Below are 21327 nucleotides of genomic sequence, written 5' to 3' on the forward strand. Positions count from 1 at the left end.
GCGGGCTGCACGGCAGCCGGAGGGCAGGGGGGGTGCCCGGGGTGCAGGGGGGGCCGGTGTCTCGCTACGAGGGGCGAGCGGGGCAGGGCAGGGCGGGCGAACAAAGGGCGGCGGCCCCGGAGCCCGGCGGGCACCGGCGGAGCCTCCCGGGGGAGGGCGGTTGGGGTCGGCCCCCCCCTCCCGTTCCAGGGGCTGGCTTCTCGTTCGGTGGTTTTGGAGCAGGGAGGGAAGGGGTGTAGGATCAGACCCCGCCGTGCTGTGCTTCCCTCTGTCCACACGTGAAACCTCCTTACTCAGAGGGCTTTTCCAGGTGGGATTTAAAACCCACTTTTTTTGGCTCTGATTGCACGGACCCCGCGTCATTCCACTCCCCTTCTGTCCATGCTGGAGCTGGGCGAGGGCTGTGGTGTTTGAAGGGTCCCTTTACAGCACTTTCTCTAGAGGAAATTGCTGGGCATCCGAACAGCAGGAGGCTCCTTGTTTGCAATTGCTGGCAGCTGTTGCATGTTTTGGTAAGTAGTGTAAGTGTTCTTGGAGGTAGTTCTGCTGGCGTGCACCTTGCCTTGAGATGCTGGGACAGAAGCAGAGAAGTTTTATCACCTGCTTGGGATGACCCACAGACTCCTTAAAATGGCTAAGAACAGAATTATATTCAGGTGTGGCATTATCTGCCAGCATCTTTTTTTGTGAATTTGGGAGGAATGTGACTCACAGACTCATTTTCCCATTTGCCTTCACTCCAGTTTTCTCCTCTGCTCCTTCTGCCCAGAAGGTCCAGAGATGTGTTCTTCTCATTCCCCACTATAATGCCTTTTTAAGACTGATCTCTGCATGTTCTTCTGACTATACCCAGCCTTACATTTCCTATCCCTTCAGTGCTTCCTCCCCATTAGGTGACACCAGCAGCACCTGTTGAAGCATGTGCATTTTTTGTCCCAAATCTCAGTCATGTTTTGCCCTCTTTTGCCCAGCAAGCAGTGGGGTGAATCTCAGCAGCCCAGTGTGTTTTCTCAGCAGTGGGGGCCTGACTCAGGTCCTGCTGGGTGCTTGTCGAGACTCCTTGACTCCAGCAGCAACAATGTTAGGGGTAAATCAATGCCCTAAAACTCCTTTGACTAAGAGGGGTGAAGTCCAGGCCAGCCCACACTGGTGAGAGAGAGGGGTGCTCCTGCAGGTCCATAATATGGGGATTTAGAGGATTGAGAATTTGTTGGCCCATATGGAATGGTGCTTGGCACCTGTGGTTCTTAAATCGCAGAGGGAATTTCAGTTTGACCAAAATAGGGATTACTGTAGTTTTTATGGGAAAGTTCTGGCTGCCATTTAATAATTACGAAGGCTTTTCTTCCATAAAGATTGCTGAGAAGCCAATGACTATATACACAGTCAGCTCCAGCCTCCTTGGCATCGCTCTGCAGAGAGGGCTGCTACCGCGGCAGGTGGGAGTCCTTCCTCTGGGAGACAGGCAAGCTGTGATTCTGCAGCAGCCAAAAGCCTTGTCAGATGTCCCTGTGTTCAGTAGATGGCAAACAAACAGACCCTGGAGTTTTTATAAGAAGAAAAAGCGGTGTGATCTAGAGCCCTTCTCCCTCTGCGTAGTGGCCTCGCTCTTGGCAGCAACGGGAGAAAAGCTGTGCTCCTTGCAGTAGGATGCAGTCAGCGTCAGTGAGCAGATGGACTTGAGAAGGGTGCTGAGGGAACTGCAGCGATGGGGAAGACATCCTTCCTGTGTTTGTCTAGTTAGGGAGGACCCTACTTTAACGGTAAGCCCTCTGGGTGAGCAATCATCTTTCACTGCAGTGTTTGCAGAGCATCTGGCACAGTGGACCACAGCCTGGTCCATTCCTGGGCTTCCTCAGCTCATTGGCGGTATAAGTAAATAAATAAGCAGGATATGACATAAAATGACAGGAAATGACATCAGGTGTTTTATAATGCTACTCTTCCCTAGCCCTGCGTAATTCCCACCAGAATTTCTAGCTTGGCTAACATTTGTTTAGGCAAAGAGTTATCATGGCCAGCACTGGGTGTTTGGTAACAACGGCCCAGTGTCTGGCCTTTGGCCATCCTGGAGAAGACCTCAGTACCTCTGCTTCTGGAGTGCCGTTATGGGTGTAAGAGAAGGGGTGAAGGCTGAAGGTTTTGAGGGCCCCGATTCAACACACAATTTTAAACCTGGAGTAGGCTGGCTTGACTCTTAGCATGGGTTTCACCAGAACTAATGTGATGAGTTCTTGGTGCTCACAGTGGCAAGCTGGCTTACTTCAATGGATGTGGGAGTAGAGAATGGCTTATGGTCAGCAGGATCAGGCCCGCTTTAGCCACGCTGTGTATAATATCGGTGTTTCAGATGCTTGAGTCACTGGCAAGGAAAACCTGTTATTGATGTAGGAATGGAATTTTTGCTAACTGCAGACCTAGCCCCAAATCTGTGACAGGTCAGACATTTGAAATTAAGTACTAATTGCCTGTTACAAATGCTTATTCATGAATGTCCCCAAGTGGAAGCTTATTTGTGCTCTGGATTCCTGTAAGAGTGCAGTTGGGAGTCTTGAGTCTTGCCACACAAAGACTACCTTTATATCACCGGGCATACAAGCAAGCTGCACAGTGGGGATAAAGCGTATTGCCTTGAATGAACAATACCTAGGGCTCAGCTAAACTCCTGTAAACCAGAGGGGAGACAATGGCTGTGTTTCCCTAATTCTTGTACCAGTTTTAGACAAGCCCTGACTCCACTCCAAAAGCAGGATTTCACAGCCTCTTGCTGTCTCAGCCACCTTGTGTGACAGTCTCTGGGATGGCACTGTCCCTCACTTTGACAGTGGCAATCAAGCAGAGGGTGTGTCACCCTTCTCCTGTCAAGGCAGCTGCCTCTCTCAACAGGGATAGTCCCTGAGGGTCATCTGCCCCACAGAGGAGACCGAGAAAGATGTGAACTACTGATTTGCATGCTTATCTTTGCAAACATTTGCCTTTTCTTGGCAAGTGCTGTGTTCAAAATGGGTGATTCACTCCAAAGAACCCAAAGTTGCAAGAGGATATAAATATCTAAAACTTTGTGATATCCAAGTGGAAAGAAGAGACTTGTAGGAAAAGACTATGTATTTTTGAAAGCAATAATTTGGAGGAGTTGTTATCAAGTTTAATGTGAGTGAAAAGTTTGGCTAACCATGGTGTGATGCACAATTGCCTGTATTCAGATGAGAGCCACTTCTCTAATCCTTTACATTCTGGTTGTACCGGTGCTTGAATTATTGTCACGGCCCTTTGGGTTTAAATAAACATGAAGAATTTCAATCATCAGTTGTTCTTGAGGGAAGAAGGTTGGGTGGCTTTTTTTGATATAGTAGAGCCAAATTGCTGTATCGGCTCAGTGCTAGTGGAAGGGAGAAGGATCAGAAGGGTAAATTTGTGCCTTTCAAAGAGGAATCTGATGGAAATGAAACCAGCCCACTTCACCCTGATTAGATTTCATCATGTTGTGACTTCAGCATCCTGGCAACAAGGGCAAAGATTTGAGAAACATCCAAAAGTTGAAAGGACGCAGTTCCTATGGATTATCAATGTGTCTTTTTTTTTTTTTTTTTTTTTTTTTTTTTAAATCTCATCTTTACTATTCTTTCAGCACTTAAAACAGCATTGAAGAAAAGTATTCAGCCAGACAATAAAAATAGCCAGGCCAAGTGCTCTCCAGCAGTGACCTGATCCTGTCTCGTATGTTACGGAGGGCACAGATTCCTCTGCAGTTACAAGCAGGCTCCAGGCTGGAGACAGACTCCATTTCAGACTAATTTAAGTAAAGTACGTGATGATAACTGAGGGCTGGTGCACAGTTATAGTGGGGACAGGGCCCCCCGTGCAAGATGGCTGAGTCCTAATCGTGCTATGGCAGCTTAAGTTTCCCTGGTTAGATGGGAGCAAATTTGTGCTGTAAGGCATAGCTCTAAAAACTAAGCTGCAGCGCTGATGGAAAGATCAAGCCTGGACTGTGTTTGTCTTAATACTGGGTTTTCCCATCTAAGCAGGGACTATTGTTACATATTGTTACATATTGTTACATATTGTTACATAATGTTACATACATTGTTACATACATTGTTACATAGCTCACAAGTTCTTTTTAGGTGGATTTCCCAACATTTTGTCTGTTAAGGGTACCTATTGGTCCTGGCTGTTCCAGAAGGATTGTTAGATCCCAGGTCCAGAGGCTGAGGAATAGGGTAGCATGCATTTTAAAGAGAAACAAGAAAATGCAGGGGTGAAAGCAGGCCTAGCAACAACATATAAACAAAACCAAAATCTCTCCTGTGTCTCAAGTGAGGGGCAAATATAAATCCAAGTATCTTCACTGAGCTACATCAGTCAAAAGACCTGGCACCATCATTGTGTTTCACCCAACATGAACTCCTTTTTGTGACAATGATGCAGAGGAAAGCCGGGTCTCTTTCCAGACTCTTCAGCAGAGTCATCTGGCAGAAGTTAAGCTGGGCTGGTTCCCTTCCCTGATTATTTGTGGCTGCACCACGGCTGCACGCGTGGTGCTGTTAGCACACCCAATGAGATGGTGTACACCACCACCCAGGGGCAGGAATGATCCATGGGGAGAAGGAGAGTCTGCAGTATTTGAAGTGGCTCTTGCGGCCGAGGAGTTTGCCTTGTGAAATCATCGTGCTATTTGTTTGTCTTCCTGTGCAGACACATCTTTTGCCTGGGAGCTGTCTTACTCTGTGTTAATTTGAGTGCTTAATGCAGTGCAGGCCAGACCTCAGGATGGTGTTGCTCTGCGTTGGAGAAGAGACCAGTTAAGCCAGCAAAGCCTCTCCAGACCAGAGAGAGGTGTGTGTTTAGAGGTAGATTGAAAGGAAAAGATTTTATTGGGCCTAGTGGCTTTGTTGTGAAGGATGCTGAGCCTTCAGGCTGGAAACTGTGGGCTATCACTGTGCAAAGCAAAAAAGAAGCTTAGTTTCTAAGTGGCTAATGAGTTTACTACCTTGTTTCTGTCAAGGGTTTTGCAGGGGTGATGCTGATTAATGTCATGTCCTTTCTCCAAGGCTATCCCCTTCCTCTTCCATCTCGCCAGGCTCAGTCTGACACCATTTATTAGGCTACTTGCACCTGATTTGTAAGGAATAAATATTGACACTGATGGCTCCTTAATAGGATTTAGGTTTGCTGTTCGCTCTGTGAAAGAGTTCGGCACTTTTAACTCAGATGACAATTTGTGTTTGCGACTGAGTCCAGCACTACTTAATTTTGGAGGGAAGCTTGGTTTTTTTAATGAGGATAGTCACAGCATGTCCTAAGTATGAGGAGAGGCTGAGACTGGGGATACGTATAGCCCCTCTTTTTCCTGTTGACATGCAGAGCAGAGATTTCCAGACCGTGAGTACAGATGCATGTCCCTAGCAAAGATGTGGCATCCTTTGGGAGGGTGCTGGTGTTCACACTGGGGAATAATATTTTTTATAGAATCATAGAATGGTTTGGGTTGGAAGGGACCTTAAAGATCATCTAGTTCCAACCCCCCTGCCATGGGCAGGGACACCTCCCACTAGACCAGGGACCATGTGAGCTGTCTGTCGTTAACTTGTAAATGGCCTTCTGCTTAGCTGTGGGAGACCTCAAGTCAGACTGCCAGTTAGCACTGCAGTGGGTGGTCATCTCCTCTGTGCTTTCTTAACGTGCTTGGAGCTGCTGTAAGGAAAAGCAGTTCATACTGTTTCAAACAGGGTGGTTTGGACGGGATTTTAAAGATGTATCTTAAGTGACTTGTGAGGAAAGTCCCATTAAAAGCTGATAGGCGTTTACGCTGTTTTTTTCTGGGTTTCCCAAGAGCAGTGAAATGTTCTTTATCTACAGAGTAGCACCTTCATGTTTCTGGAACTCAGCAGGATTTGAGACATTTGCCTGGAAATCAATGCCATATGCTGATCTGTAGTGTAATTTCTCTTAGCTGTTCCTGGAGGTGCTTTGTCCCATTGATACTCAAGGGCAGCACCACCAGGGAAGACCCTGAGCTCATCCAGCTGAGTCTGTGAGCTTTCCCCAGCCTTCATGGGTGCTAATCCAGCCCTGCCCTGCAGTGCACACAGTACAACATCCAAAGTCCCAGCTTCAGATCTTGCTTTGAGCCCAAGGAATGATTTGGGTCTGGACTCAGGGTCATCCAACCTATGGATGGAAATACGGTAGACAAGGTGATGGGGAAGAGTCTTCCTGTTGGCAGGGAGCATAAAAGAGCTCCCACACATAGGGCTGTGTATAGGAGAGATGCTTGTAGTGCCTTTTCAGCAGGAGGGAGGCAGAGGTTCTATTTATGCTGCATAACAATAGAGCTTATTCCTGAATGGCCTGAAATTTCTACGTTCCCCAGTCCTGTGACTGAAAGAAAAATGTTCATGACTTCTTTGCTCTTAGCAGTTGTTCACATATCAGTGATGATGTTACTAATCCTGTTTCTACTGTAGGCTGTATAAGACTTCATTATGTAGACAGAGACGAGTTAACTCTTTACTTAGCTGTGCCGTGCAAAGACAGCCGGCGTCCCACCAGGGCCCGAGACTCGGCTGCTGGCAACTGCAAAGGTTTTTGTGGCTCCGGTATTACTTTCTCATCCATCTCTGTTTGGTGCTAATCATGAGACTCAAGCCCACTTGTCTTTTCCACCCTTACAATGTTTCCCCAGCCCGCCGAAACTGGAATAATTGCTTTATTGTCGCTTACAGTCCTCCCTATTCTTCACCTCCCTCCCACTTCTTTTTTAAAATTAGCTGCTTTGTGCGTGTCCCCCGAGCGTGCCCCTCACCACTGGCGGCAGGAATGTGCGGTGGGGCTGCCTTTCCTGCACCCCCAGCAGCCAGCTCGGGGTGGCCAGCCCCCCGCCGCCCCGCACTCCGGCTGGCTTCACAGGGCAGGGGTAGGTGGCCAGCCCTTGCCTTTGTTGGAGCAGCCGCAGGTGCTGGGGACCTCCGTGGCCGCCGGGAGGGAGCAGAGTCGGGAAGGCCAGTTTCTCCTTTGAGGTGGTTTGTGTGAGCACAGCGGGGATGCACTGAGACAGAGCACCAGGCCAGAGGGGCCAAGGGTTCCTCTCTCATCTGATGTGTCTTGTCGTGGCTGCGGTCCTCATCCTTGTCCAGACTCTTGTCAGATAGCTGTCATCTCTGCTGGACTGACAGATGGTAAAAAAGTCTGAGTGACAAACATACTATTTTTTTTTTAGCTTAGCAGCCAGCATTTCTGTATCTCACTTTGGCCACTCTCATCAAAAGTCAAAGAATCACAAAATGCTCAGAGGGCAGAGCCTTCGCTTGGGCACACTGCTGTAACCTGAGTGGCTTCACTTCCATGGGTTTTGCTGCCTGCATTGTTTTATAGCTGCATTTATGGCTGAAGTTATAAAGAAGCTTTGATAACACTGTTGCAGCAGGACAATAATCATAGCAAACTCATTGTACTCTTTATTAATAAAAATGCAAGGAGGCGATCAGCCAGATTGCAACTCTGCTGTATCCAGAAGGCTTTTGTTTGCTCTGTGTTTATACCACACTGTGTGGACTCTGTATGTACCTGAAAAGCTCAAGTCTTTCTGCCATTGCCAGGCTATTTTTTTGCCCTCCCTGGACCAGTATGTTGGTTTTCCACTGGATCTGTCCAGTTAACACGATGCAGAGGAGGTATGATGAATCAATGATAGCATTCCTTGCTTCAGGGATGGATGGACAGCTAACAGGCATAGCTGGGTTCTGTAGTAACCATGTTTTTCTCTTTGCTTTTCTATACTACAGTCCCTGAGAGCTACAGTCTTTGACCTCTGTGCAGAATGATGCTGTGGGTGCTGCAGAGATTGTGTTTTTTAAAGTGTCTGGCCAAATCCTTATCTCCTTACTCGATCTATACTAGTTTCTCACTTGAGCAAATCTCCTGCTGAAGTTCTGAGGAATTTGTCCAGGAAGAGGTGGGTGAGTGGGATGGAGAAGCAGCTCATAAGAGTAGCTCGTATTCTGGGGATTAAAGCATTGCTACACCCAGGAAGGTGATTTAGGCCTGTAAAATGCACTCCACCCCTCAACTCACTGCTATTAAAAACTGCCATACCAGGAAACACTGCAAAATAATCAGGTTAGAGAGCAGAGCGACAGCTCAGATGCAGACTCAAGTCAATTCTTGAATGTCCATCATGCCTGTGACAAATCTGAATTTGAGGCTTTCTTCTGCCCCCTCTGAATGAATGCTCAGATTGTCACTTGCTCAGTACCAGCCACTGAGACCAGTTTTTCAAAAAACAGCTGAGCTACTGTTCCAGCACTTCAGTAACATCCATATTTTCAAATGAGAGCTGCTAAGGTAAAAATTACAGGACATGTTCCCTAAAATGCAATGTGTATGCAAGCCAGGAAGAGAGATCCAGCTGTGCTGGCGGAAGAGATTAATGCCCTCGCTTGCTCATCAGAGCCAGAGATCTCATCCATCTGCCACTGGAACAGTTCATGTAAGCACTCCCTTAATCTTTAGCTTTAAACCATTTAAATTGTTGGTCTGAACTGACCTAGTTTGTTTTGCCTTTAACATATTAGGAAGTGCTCACGCAAACCACTGTACTGGCAGATCGAGTCTGGCTCCAGCTCCTACGTGCTGTTGGAAAAAGTTCCCAGTGTGGGTTAGTCTTGCCTTCAGGTCCCAGGTCTGCACCCTGTGGCCACGTCCCAGGTGGGACATGTCTTGCCTGACATTCAGACCCCTCCCTAGGACGACCCTTTCGTATCTGGAAAATATCACTGTTTTGAAGGGTGAGTGTGAAAAGAGTAATTCTGGGAAAATATCTTCTGCTTATTGAATATCTCTCTGTGAACATAACTATTTTTTCAGCATGGAGGGCTTGTAGTCTTTTCCCATGAAATCATTTTAATTCTCTAATCCTAAGATGGAAAACAGTCCTTATTTTATGAGAGTATGACTTTTGCTTCCTTCTTAGGGCTGCCTTTCTTTGTAGGAGCTGCAATTATTTTTATTTCATTTACCCTTGTCCTTTAGAGTCAGCTTGTGCTTTGTTTTGTACTGTGTAAAGAAGGTTAAATGTTGCAGTTTATACAGAATGACTTTTGATCAGTATGATTCAACATTGGGATACCCCAGAACCTGTAAAGATAACATTATTGTTTTACCTGTTTGCAGTAGTCATGGTCATTAAAGGGACAGATGTGTTAATGATTCTTCTGCTTGCATGAGCTCTGCAGTACATGGTCTTCATTTTGGGCACAGCTTACTAATGGATCTGAGCACTTCTGCACCTCAGAGAGAGTTGATCCCAATCTTTTTTGGCCAGGTCTGAAAGAATGTTCCTTGTGGCCTCTTGGTCCTGAACAGCCCATGAAGAAGGGTAACACTCTGATTCCCCAAGCAAGTCCCACAGTGTCCCCAAAAGCCAGTGTGACTTGGTGCCTCTGAAAAAACTCAGGAGACGTTCAATAATAGTCTAGAACAAGTTTATAGCTAGTCCTGTTAGTCTTGGCGTAGAATAGAATGAAAATGTCATTTCTCTGTGTTTTTACTCTGACACAATAAGTAAGTAGACCTGTTTACTAAGGGGATTAAAACTCTTTCTGTACAAGGTGCAGGAAAGAATTTCATTTACATGTAGAGTTGGGGTGCAGGCCAGATTTAACTCCACTTTTTTGTGGTGGTACCATGTGACAGACCAAGACAGTTGTAACCTCTCAAGTCTCACCTCCTGAGGTGAGATCTCCCCTGAGCAGGCAGAGTACTAATTTACGCCATCTGAAGATGACAGTCCTTTACTTCCATTTAACTACATTCTGAATCACTACTTTGCAGAATTAAGCCACAATCCTCAAAAGATTTGGGCCAGAGCTGCACAGAGCACACGTCACCCATGTGGGAATGCCAGTAGTCTGCAAAGGCTCCTGAGCTTGATGGGTAGAGCAAAATCATGGCCAGCAACAAGCCCACCTTGTGCACAGCAGTAAAAGCCCAACTACGCACAGAGTTGGTGCTGTGGCACTGGGCATTTGGAGTTATTATAGGAATTATTATTCCTATAAATAAAGAAATGACCTTTTATTATATATCAGTGTGTACAAAGCAGGAATGGTGGGCTTCAGTGCCTGAACAGGCAGGCTCTCTGGGTGGTACCGTGGCACAACCAGTGAGCTACAATTGAGTATAACCGTAAACTTCTCTTACAAAGAGCCAGGAATTGACTAGCGATAAAAGCTAATTTCTCAGCCCTTACAGGTTCTTCCTTCCAGCTAAGGTCCAGGTCTTTTTGGCAGGGCCACACAGGGAACCCTGCACTCCAGCCGCCGGCTGGGCAGCAGAAGAAAAGACTCTGGTCTTCAGGGCTGCGTGCCCAGCTGCCTGCCTGCGCGCTGAATTCACACGCGCTGTCTGAGGGCAAGCTACTCATGCAAAGCAGGGGAAGGCCCACATTTCAGAAAGCGGTGATTTAGGGTGTCTTTAAAAGGGTGGCAGTCTCTGGGGTCGAGTTCTGGGTGCAGTGGAATGCCTATTGTGAAACCTGAAGACCAAAGCAAGTGCTACATATTGTGGACCCAAATGCAGCTGGCACGAACCAAAAATGTGCATGTGAGTGCCTTTCTAAGTACCCAGTAATCCTCCAGGGCAAAACGAGGATTAGGTCTCTCTCACAGACAAAGAGGGAGTTCATTTTCTCAAAGATCCCTTGGCCAATACCAAATGAAGTGAGGAACCCAAATGAATACGAATACTCCTTTCAAATCTCTGCTTGCAAACAGGTACAGCGCCGAAGCAGCTTGTTTGTGTGGGTCTATGCAAACACAGTGCAGCCAGATTGTGGGATTGAGGTCAGGTCAAATAAAACCCACCCAATCTCAGAGAAAAGGGGAAGCCAGAAAAACACTGGACAAGTGGGACAAGATGGTGTTGCACAGTCAAACTGCAGTTTGCTTTCTCCGGGTTTTTTCTTGGTGGACCAGAAGGTCAGTGCTTATTGAAGTTGTTTAAGTTGCTGTTGCACAAGTGAAGAGCCCTCCTAGAAGGAAAGCTGGGAGTCTGAATTAATTCCAAGTGACTTCTCGGCCTCAGTGTTTCTTTGCCCTGAAATACCGCGTGCTCAGCGTGACCACGTAGGAGCCATTAGATTGAAAGTGGTGGTTGACTGAATGCGAGTTCTATCCATCTAAAATTTGCCATCCCGAGACAGGTCCGTGATTTCTTAGCCCTTTAACTTGCCTTCAAGCAATGGCCTGTGCATCTAGAAAAGCGCAAGCCGCCTCTGCACTGTTCCTGGAAAAATACTTCTTTTCCCTTTTGGTCATTGGCTTATGGCACAAAGGTCAGCTCTACTAATCCTGTCTTAACAGATAGCAGTGTGGATGTGCCTGTGATGCATAAAAAAAGATTTGCATTAAATAGTCCTGTTTCTCAGAAGCAGCAGCCAGCAGCGCTCTGACTGGTTTGGGATGTGTAGTTTCTTACTATCTGAATCCAAGTCGTTAATATTATTGTTTCTACTTGAAACGTGGATCTTGCTGCAGAACTCTGGGAAGAATACCTTATTCAGTCCCAAGATTCATGTGCTCGATGAGCATTATTGAGATTTCAAAACCTGTCTTGCTTTGCGTTGGGATGGAAATTCCTTCCAGGGGTTTTCCCAGGTGGAACCTGTAGCATTTTGCAGTGTCCATGAAACAGCCTTGAATTCCTTAGACTGTGGACTGTGGACTTGAACCTGGTTCTTGCCCTTCTCAGGTGAGTGTCCTAAGTGGCAGGCTGGAGATTTTACCCAGGAACTTAGAGACTTTCCTGGCAAGAGCTTTGGTCCAAACTGCATGCCCTCCAAAGAGAAGTTTCAGTTCAATTTATGAGAATTTTTCTGATGAAAAAGAAATTTTGTCCACCTATTTCCAGCTCATCCTGACTCTTTGTCTGGCTTTGGGGTTCCCTGAGCACAGACTAACAAACCTGTGCAGACGCTGCCTCTATCAGCTAAGACCCACATCTGTTGTGTCCAGGAGAGGACCTGGGCCTTTGTGCTATGACACACAGGGCACTTCCACTTCAGCCAAAGGAGATTCTGTGAGTGTGACAGATATATGGATTACGGGCTATTTCTGGATCAGCCGCAGGAGGTAACGAAATAAGAAATACGTAAGCAATCCAGTCTTTTCACTTCAGGCAGAGCAGGAGGACCTGCAAAGCAGCGTGCCCGCTGGTGAGTGCAAGGTTGGTGCCCGGGATGAGCGTGGTCTCTCTCCTGTTCCGCAGCCCTTCCCAGGGGAGCCCTCTGCTTAACAGCACAGAGGAGGCAGGAAGGCTTTCTGTTTGCCAAGAGATGGGGAACTGTTGTGGAGGTGGCATTTTCATTCACAAGGAGACGTAATTCCAGCTCATCAGCTGCTGGGAGCTCGCCTGGAGCCTGCAGGATGAGGATAGCCAGAGGTGAAGCTGCCGAACTCTCCTTATGTCACTTGGCTGAGCCGGGGATCTCAGGATGCCCTGTGACATTGTGTAACGCGGGGTGCTATAAGGATAAAACTGCAGCCTTAACTCCTTCATCTCCCTCCTTGCCGGGTTGTCAGAGCTGAGTTCTGCTTTGTTGCTGCTTCTCCTTATTTTTGTGTCTGTGCTGTGCTGTTGGCCATTTCTGTAGTGAAGGAGGGTCGCTTCGTGTTCTGATTTAAGACAAAGAATGCCTACAAATCGCTGTAGAACTTGGAAAAGGAGCTCCTTGTTTAATCTCAATTTCAGAAGTCCCAGCATGCGAGCAGTTCTTTTTCTAGGAATGCTTTAAATTGTGATAGTGGTTATAAACATTCCTGTTGATCCCGAGTGATTTACAGATCAGAATTCAAGCTCCATCCTCTTTTCTAGGAATAACATTAGGCTTAGAAGTAATGAGACATTAAAAATTACTAAACCTATTAACATTTGGGGATTTGATCCTTGGGCCTTAAGTCTTCTATTTCTGTGGCAGCAAACCTGGTGTTAGTTTAAAATAAGTAATCATGACTCGAGGTGGAACCATTAGAATACCTATTATGGTCTCTTTTAAAAAAAAAACTTCAATCATTTTTAAACATAGTTTCAGGTGCTGTTTATGAATGATCTCAGCCATATCCTGGACTCATACCTGGAACTATAGACAGCTAAGCAGAAAAGTAGAGTAGAGTAGAAAAAGAAGAGTAGAGATGGTAGTGCTGAAAGAAGAAATATAAGGCTGATATGCCGGAGAACAAATGCTATGAGTAGACAAAACCTCTCTCCTCTTTGGGAATTGTTGCCAGGCAGCTGAGCTCACACCTTAGTGTTTACTCAATGAGAGCAATGATTTATGCTACTTCCATTACTCAGGGAATTACTTTCATGAAACATGGAGTTTAATCCATTGAGAATAATACCTCTGCAGACCCTGGCTGAAGTTGCTCAGCTGGTTCAGACATAATTGTTGGGGGATCTGCTGGGCAGAGGCACGCACCCCCACTTATCGTCTAGGCTTGATTTAGGAAACCAATCTCTACTGGAATGTGGAGATTATAAATAAGGATAAGGAAGACTGAAGAAAGTGAGAAAGAAGAGCCAAGAGCCCAAAAGGTTAAGATAAATGGTCTGAAACGTTTCAAGTATGCAGGTAATGGGAGGTCAGCGCGGGAGGCAGATAAGGCGGCCAGAGGAGGTCAGAGTCATCTATGGTCAGAAGCAGAGGATCTCCCTAAAACAGCGAATGAGTTCTGCAGGGATTTTGACAGCTTGGGAAGGACGTGAGACATCGGATCGCAGCGACGAGCAAACCAGTCTTGTAGGGCATTGATTAACATAAAATAAGGCCACCCATGCTTTCTTGTAGAGCTCTCAAGAGGGTAGTAAAAAACAGGGAAAGTTTTGATGATGTCTGTTTCAGAAAAAGCGTTGCTGATGTGCAGAGGAGATATTACTGCGTGGGTCAAGAGGTGATGCCTCTTTCCTCTGGTGACTGGTGCTCTCTGCACAAGGCAGAGGCAACCAAGCTGCGGGGCAATGAAACTTCTGAGGAGCAGGCTTTTCTTTAAAAAAGGCTTAAATCTATAGCACTGTATTCTTTTGCTGTTTGTCAAGCAAACATCAAGAAAAAAGTCCTAACGGGCCATATTTTCAGATGATGGAAAAGTTGAGCAGAGTGTCTTCGTACAGCTATTCATTAACATGGGTGGTATTAAATACCAAAGGCACAATGGAAGCAGCGAGTATAAATAACGATTCATAATTAAACATGAACTTTGCAGAAAAGGAAAGATTTCAGAGGCAGCTGCCAGCCTCAGGTGGGAGGTAAAGGAGTTTTAAATAGAATGTGCTAGGTTTCCTGTCTCCCGTTTGCGAGCTTTAGAAACAACATGATAACACAAAGAACAACTGCAGGCCACTCCTTGCCAGGGATACTTTTTAGCTATGCGATTGTGAGGAGGCACTTTACAACATCCCGAAATAAAATGCAGCCCCAACCTAAAAGAGCATCCCAGCGGGCTGGGTGCTGTTGCTGAGAGCCACCACGCTGTGCCGTCCCATCCTGTCCCGTCCTGGGGGCAGCTCGGGCTTTAGAAGGGTCTCTCTAAGGAGCAGGCGTGAGTGGCGACAGTCAAGATCAAGGTAGGCCCTTGAATCCTTGCACCAGGGTGGCTCTTTCCATGTTACGGTTGAAGAAGTATCTTTATAGAGATTAGTGCTCTCCCGGTCGTTAGGCTGAGCTGCCTTAGAAAATGATTTAGAAACGTCTTAAGGAATCTTCTGGGATAAGCAGTCAGGTCGCTTGACTGAGCGTGAGGCAGAGAGCTGCGAGGGGAGGAAGGGTGCTGGGTTTGTGGGTCTTGTTTGGGGGAGGTCTCCACCTCTGGGGCTGCAGCCCTGATGCTGGCCTTGGGTATTTTCCCTGCTCAGGCAGCTCTGCTCTCACCGGAGACACCCCTGCATGGGCATCCTCCTCTCCAGCAAAGCCCCCACCGGCGGCTGCTGCTGAAGAGCTGCTGTGCTCCATCCCTGATGTGTGTGTGCTTCACTGGTGGAAGGATCCTCATCTCTTGTGTTCCCCACTGGGCTTGATTAATGGTGTTATTTATAGACTGGCTGATTAGTTTTCAATGTCTTATTGAGCCCGCTGTTCTACACAGAGCTCAGTAATTATCGTTTTTTAAGAGGCTCGGGAAAAACCCCATTGCATTTCCTTCTTACCCCCAAACAACAACCCCAGAGCACATGCAGACACTAATTAACGTTTCTTTGTCTCTGTGAGGTAAACCCCGGAGTTATGCATGCTGGCAAGCACGGGTTTCTCACTGTGCGCGGGGGAACACCCAGGCTGCTTACCCTCCCGCTCCTTGGAGCTGCCGGTTGTGAGGGTCGGGTCTGTGTGGATCCAGATGGGAATGCTTGGAAGTGACTTACTCGGAGAGCTCTGCTCACAGCTGAGTTTGGAGTCTGTGCAGTCTCTTGCTTTCTTCATCTGTTAAGAAAACTTGTTAACAAAAAAAAAAAAAACAGACCCTAAGTGCTGAAAGATCACTAGGCTGCGGTGACCAGGAAGCTGTAGGCACTTATTCCTTAATATCAGCTTCTCAGGCTGCTTATTACTCCTTTTAATGTATTTGGCACAGGGGCAATTTCCCAGTCCTAATTATTGTTACTGGCTAATTTGGAGATAGCTGACCGGAGAGAGGACATGAGCAGCTTTACTCACTGCAGGAGTACATCTATTGTGCAGCCTGGGAGAGCCAGTGTCTGCTATTTAGGGAACGAATGGGGAGGTTACACTTGAGCACTGCTGGAGGTGTGTTAGGAAAGGTCATTGCTGACCCAAGGCATCTCCTATGAACATGGCAAAGGTCTTCTTCCACTATGTCAGTGTCTGCTTTCAAACAGGTTGAAACAGCACTCTGAGAATCGTCTCAAAGAAACTGCCTTGACTTTGTGAGTGGTTCAGCATTGGGATGAGGGTTATAGCACTGTGGCAGTTGGCAGCACTTTGGGACATCCAGATGCCTTTTCCAAGAGGTCTCAGCACCTGCATTGCTCCTCAAAAAGGCATTGGCACTACTGCAAATAAGGCTGCTGGACCAGCCCCCAGTAGTGACCCACCAACCAGTTCAGACTCATTCAAGGGTTACCCCAAATCAATGAGGAATGGTCACAGCCCAGTGCCTGTTCTCCCTTTCAGACTAAGGTCGCATCACCCGAGCCTGGCATTGCCTGTGAAGGATCTGCAGGTAAACTGTATCTTCTCTTCATGGCCCCGTTAGCAAACCAGGGAGGTGTAAGGGGTGGTAGTTCCCTGTGTGGGAAATGAGGCCTGAGTAGGGAGGTCAGGATTTGCCCCGGAGTTAAGACAAGTGCCTCTGCTGAGATCCTTTCCCTTCTAATGGGATCCTGCCACGATGCTGTCAGCGAGACACCTCATTAGGCTTCAGCATGATACGCAGCAGCCCTGCCACAAATTCAAGCTGTGCTTAAATGCTCCCAGGGGCTTTGTGGGGCCCCTTGTCACAGAAATCTCTCAGGGCCAGTGTTGTAGGGGCAGAAATGCAGTTCTTTGTGGCTGGGACCATCTCTCAGGTGTTTCCATACAAAGCCTTAAACAGAGGACTTTGTGCTCTAAACACTGCAGCTGTAAATATATTTTGCTTACAAAATCCTATACCTATTTGCATATACAAATTGTTTATGTACAATCTTTTAAACTCTCATCTGTAGCTGGCCTTTTGCTCTATCTCTATCTATCTCTACTCCAAAAATTAGTAATTTTTCTTGATAAACTTGGAAAGCAAAGAGAATTGGAGCAGTCAGAGGTGCTGGCACTTCACAGGGCTGCAGTAAAGGAGGCTGTGCTCCTGGTATATAGCAAGGCTGGTACAGGAGCGGGGAGAGGGGTCTGCCTAGTGTGGTGAGGGGCTTGACATCATCTCCGAGGAGAGGGGTGGCAGAGGCAAAGCAGAACTGGATTTGGCACACGGAAAGAAAAGGCAGCTAAGGCAGGATTTGGGGTAAAATTTGGATGAAGATAAGCAAGGCAAGCAAAAAGGCCGTTCCGGCCCGGTCGCTTTCCCTAATCTAGGTGAAAGTGCTGCTGCGCTTCCCTGCTATATCTCATCCGCAATGTGAGGCTTAACATTCCTGCCTGGCACGTGGGGGCTTGGGGAGGGAGCGTGGGGGAGGACCGAGCCGGACACAAAGACGGCTGGCCTCTCAGCGGAATGGCATCCAAGCCATCTCAGCTATCCAAAGCCCCAGATGCCGACATGTGCGCTCAGCCTGCAGCGCGCTAAGCACACAACAAGAGGCAATTACAGCGCACCTCGGGCCAGGGCCCACTGCGGGCTGAGGGGGGCACGGAGGGGGTCCTTTCAGACACGCTTTTATTCAGCTTGGGGGTTCCTTGAGCGAGCAGAAATTTCAAATCTCTCCCGCGTTTCAGTGCTGAAAACGGGAGCAAGGGGGAATACCGGACTGTTTCAGGCTCTCCTGTACCTGGGAGAAAGAAGGAGCTGAAGTGATGGTTACATGATGTTTGTGTGACTTCTGCGTGCGTGTGATGAAGCGGGGTAAATATTTGTTGTCTAACTTTGTGGAAATATCCGTGGAGGGAGGGATAGGCTTCTCTTTCTTGCTCTCACTGTGTGGACCTTTCTTTTAGCTTTGCTTTTGTGTGTTCAGAGTGTTCCCTGAGCTCTCATAAGGTGGTTCTATGTGGAAAAGGCATATCCCACAGCGGAAGCTCTGAACCCCACACGTCGAGATTTAGAGTCCCAAAATGCAGATGTAGGATAATAATTAGTTTTGTGCCATGGATGCTGCAGCTGATCTCGCTCCTGTGTGCTGAGAAGCAGTTCTGCTATAATTGTGCAGCCCCTCCAAAACAGTTGTGAGGGGCACTCGCAGGGGCTGAGCCCTGCCTAGGTATAACGGGGAGCAAAATCTCACTCTTACAGCATCCTGGGCAATGACATAGAGAAGGAAAGGGAGACATGTGGCTTTCTGTGACATTTTCTTTGCACTTTTTAAAAACTAGACTGACAGCTCTGCCTTGCCCCCTGGATCTGTGTATTGCCTTCTTTCCTAAAATCCTTATTAAATGTAGGATACAAGGGCTGAGGTTTTTGTGTGACCGTGTTTACATGGCTTTGGTTTCTTTTGACAGGGACACACATGCAGCAAAGCGATGCACCGACCTGTCTCCCCATCCGCTCAGTCCAGACTGCGTGACCGCTGACTTTCAGCCCAGCAAAGCCACGTGGTCGGGAGGAGTTAAATTACGGCTGAAGACCAGGTGAGAATGTGTGTGTCTGTGTCCCTGTCTGCCGTGTGTGTTTTGTGGCTGCTGTTCCTGGAGAGCGGCTGGCAAACTCCGCTTCCCTCTTGTGGGAGTGAAGGCAGCAGTAATGCTGGAGCAGAGCAGCATGAATCCCCAGCATCTGCGGCATCGGGTGGTGGAAGAGGTCCAGGACGGTTTCTTAACCTCACTCCCACCTTTTCCCAAGGCTTTCTTGCACTCAGCACGGTGCCAGGGAATGAAGTCACCTTTTGGCCTTTGAGTCAAGCATCAGTATTGCTGGATGTTGGTAGCATTTACATAGGGCTGGGTGTAAAGTAGTTACCACTTTGGCTGCCAGTATGCCTGAGGGTGAGTCACTGAGAAGGACTGCAGGAAGAGGTGTCCTTTCTCCTCAAACTTAATCAGTGGTGCTAAAGATCATCAGAGATGCTGGGGATCTCCACAGAAGTGATGTAAGCCCGCTGTGGTTTCCCAACTTTAAGTGCCTGGCTTTCCAAAACCACCTAGCTTCTTGTGAATTTGTGAGTTTCAGTGGGATTCATTGGCATTCATGACAACCCTGTTAAGTGCCTATCTTCATTTTTCAATTATTGTCTTCAGAAGTCAATTTCCTGAATTGCTCTGGATCGGCAAGTGTTGTGGCAGAGCCTGATTTCCTTCCTTTGTCCATGCAGTTTAGGACCAAATCCTACAGTGTGTATTCAGACAAAGCTTTTGCTGGCCTCAAAAGAGCCTCTTAGATCAGTGAGATGGTAATCTGGATGACCTCATAGATTTTTGTGTCTCAATCTTCTGAGATTCGCTCTATCAAGTCAAAGCAGTGACTTTTACTGGCAACATCACATTCAGGCCAGACCTTGACTTATTTGAAGTCGAGAAGCTGCACTGATTTCCTGTAGCTGGAGGAAATGTGGCTCAGTGCCTGTTAGTGAGCAGCTGAGAAGGGAATGCAACACGTGAAGTCACGTTCTGATCTTATCAGCAAGGATGGACTTCTGGAGCAAACTGGCTGACCTTAGTGGAGTTGGTCCAGCTTTTAGCCACTGTGGTTATGGATGTTGACCCTGCACAGCCTGGGGAGCTGTGAAAGCAGGAGAAAGGGCTCGGCTCTTCACCAGTGTTCAAATTTGGTGAGGCTGCACACATATATTGCTTTCCTCCAGATGAGGATTTGCACCATAAATTACCTGTCTCTCAGATGGAGCAGATTTTAGAGCCTGAAATTTCTCCTCAAGCTAGTTTTATCAGGGAGAGATTTATCTCTGACTAGAGTGTGGGACTCTGCCATTCCTGAGGTATGTGACCCACGGCGAATTTGGGAAAAGAGCTCCCATACATCTACCACCTTCCTATAGCAATGAGTTGTTCAGCATATGCTCTCTGCAAATCCCACTTGCCTGTCGATCTAGTAGCAGATCCTCACAGAAGCTCCCAAGTTTAGTGTTTCACTTGGATTAATTTGTCTTTGGATGCAGAGCCAATGTTTTGCTTTACTTTTCCGGCAGTGTCGGAGGTTGTGCATCCATATCTCAGTTTAACTCGGGCTGAAGCTTTGGTTAGAAACAGGAAGTTGCTTTAATGTATAAGAATTTGAGTGTGGGAGGGTATTTCAGACTCAGTGGCCTTTGCTTTGGCTCTAGCACCAGGTGCAATTCCCCTGCTTATTTACTCTCCGCAGACTCACCCTGGCTGATGAAGGCGACGGGCTGTCAGCAGTCCTGATCGGTTTCTGAAATTGGGGGTGATGAATGAATGTCCTCAGTCAAAGGGGAAATCCAGAGCTCAGGACCAGTTAGTTGAGCATCTCTGGAAAGGAGCAGCTCAGCACCAGCCTGTAGTTACCCTCCCGAGTGTACGCTCAATGACTGCTCACTGAAGCTTGCCTCGTTTCTTCTGCTGTGCAAAATAAGCAAGGCCAGGGTGGTATTGCCAGCCGGTGCAGCCCTGTTAGTACAGCTCTACCCGTCAGCAAAGGGCAATCTGAGATGAAAAGGACGGAAGAATTAGTTCTACAAATCCAGATGCAGGGCTGTCTTTCACCAAAAAAATGTTTATTACCAAAGTGATTTAAAGTTTCCCTGAGGGACAGGGTAAGTTCATTAGCCATTTTGTGGTTTGATTGTGTTAGATCACTGCAGATCTGCTATTTCACTCACCCCACTGGTGTAAGTCTCAGTGATGTACTCAAGGACAGCCACCTATCCCACTCGGTCCCTGCAGGAACAGTGGGAAGGTGAATTCCCAGCTAGGACTAAATCACAACTTCACCTTATTAGACTCCCCTTGGTACCCTTTGCCTTTCTTTTTTTCCCTACAGTACCTCAGCAAGCAGGTTTTTTGTGAACAGAAACATACAAACACACAAATATATATACATACATTCAGCACATGCACCTAAAGGACCTTCTTCTCCCCCATTTATCATTTCTACATTCACACTTTGGTGCTGAGTTTATTAGTGTTGCCTGTGATTTGTAGCCCTGTAACTCAGAGAACCCAGCTACTGTCTGAAGCGCTTGCCCTGAAAATCCCCTTGGTTACCTGCCGTGACTCATTGTCCAGTTCGCGTTGGGATAATCAGGCTCACAGGGCAGCATTTCTGCTGCCAGCCACTGAGTTCCTCCTAAGCACTGAACGAGACTAGGAAAACACATTCCTTCCATTGTTTCTAAGTCTCTCCTGTTGCAAGTTGCTGTGTGTTTGATATCAGAGTGCAAAAGAATCTAAGCTATGCTTGCTTTTCTGTCTTTTTAACTAATTTACTGACTGGAGAAGAATGAGGAAAAATTATTTGAATTAAGCCCGTTGGGCCAATTCATCAATATGGACAAATCAATGCAGCTCTGTGACTTCTGCAAAGCCACGGACAGGGGAAGCCGCTGTAGGGTCTGGATGCTGAGATTTTCTGCCCGTGCTCTGAGACATGATGTGAATGCCTGGAGAAGACAGCATATAATAAGGTCCTTCTCAAAGACTGTAAGTTAGTCAGCTGTCTCTTTTCCATGTCTGTTCTTTTTTCCTCTTTTCCAGCA

At 47.1% G+C, this 21327-nt stretch overlaps 1 protein-coding gene across 5 annotated transcripts in view; it reads left to right on the forward strand.

Moving 5' to 3' along the window:
- The window catches only part of SHROOM3 (shroom family member 3), a 94823-nt gene that overhangs the window by 42114 nt on the left and 31382 nt on the right, over nucleotides 1–21327 (forward strand). For 2 of the 5 annotated variants that reach the window (XM_014957827.1, XM_014957828.1), the window contains exons 1-2: nucleotides 452–512; nucleotides 18161–18289. In XM_014957827.1, the coding sequence (XP_014813313.1) occupies nucleotides 505–512; nucleotides 18161–18289 (137 nt within the window). In that variant the 5' untranslated portion in view covers nucleotides 452–504. Of the gene's footprint in view, nucleotides 1–451; nucleotides 513–17436; nucleotides 17565–18160; nucleotides 18290–21327 lie in introns of those variants that run through there. The other 3 variants (XM_014957829.1, XM_014957831.1, XM_014957830.1) reach the window with 2 other exon arrangements.

This window comes from Calidris pugnax, unplaced genomic scaffold, assembly GCF_001431845.1.
Source record: "Calidris pugnax isolate Ruff unplaced genomic scaffold, ASM143184v1 scaffold349, whole genome shotgun sequence".
Lineage (NCBI taxonomy): Eukaryota > Metazoa > Chordata > Aves > Charadriiformes > Scolopacidae > Calidris > Calidris pugnax.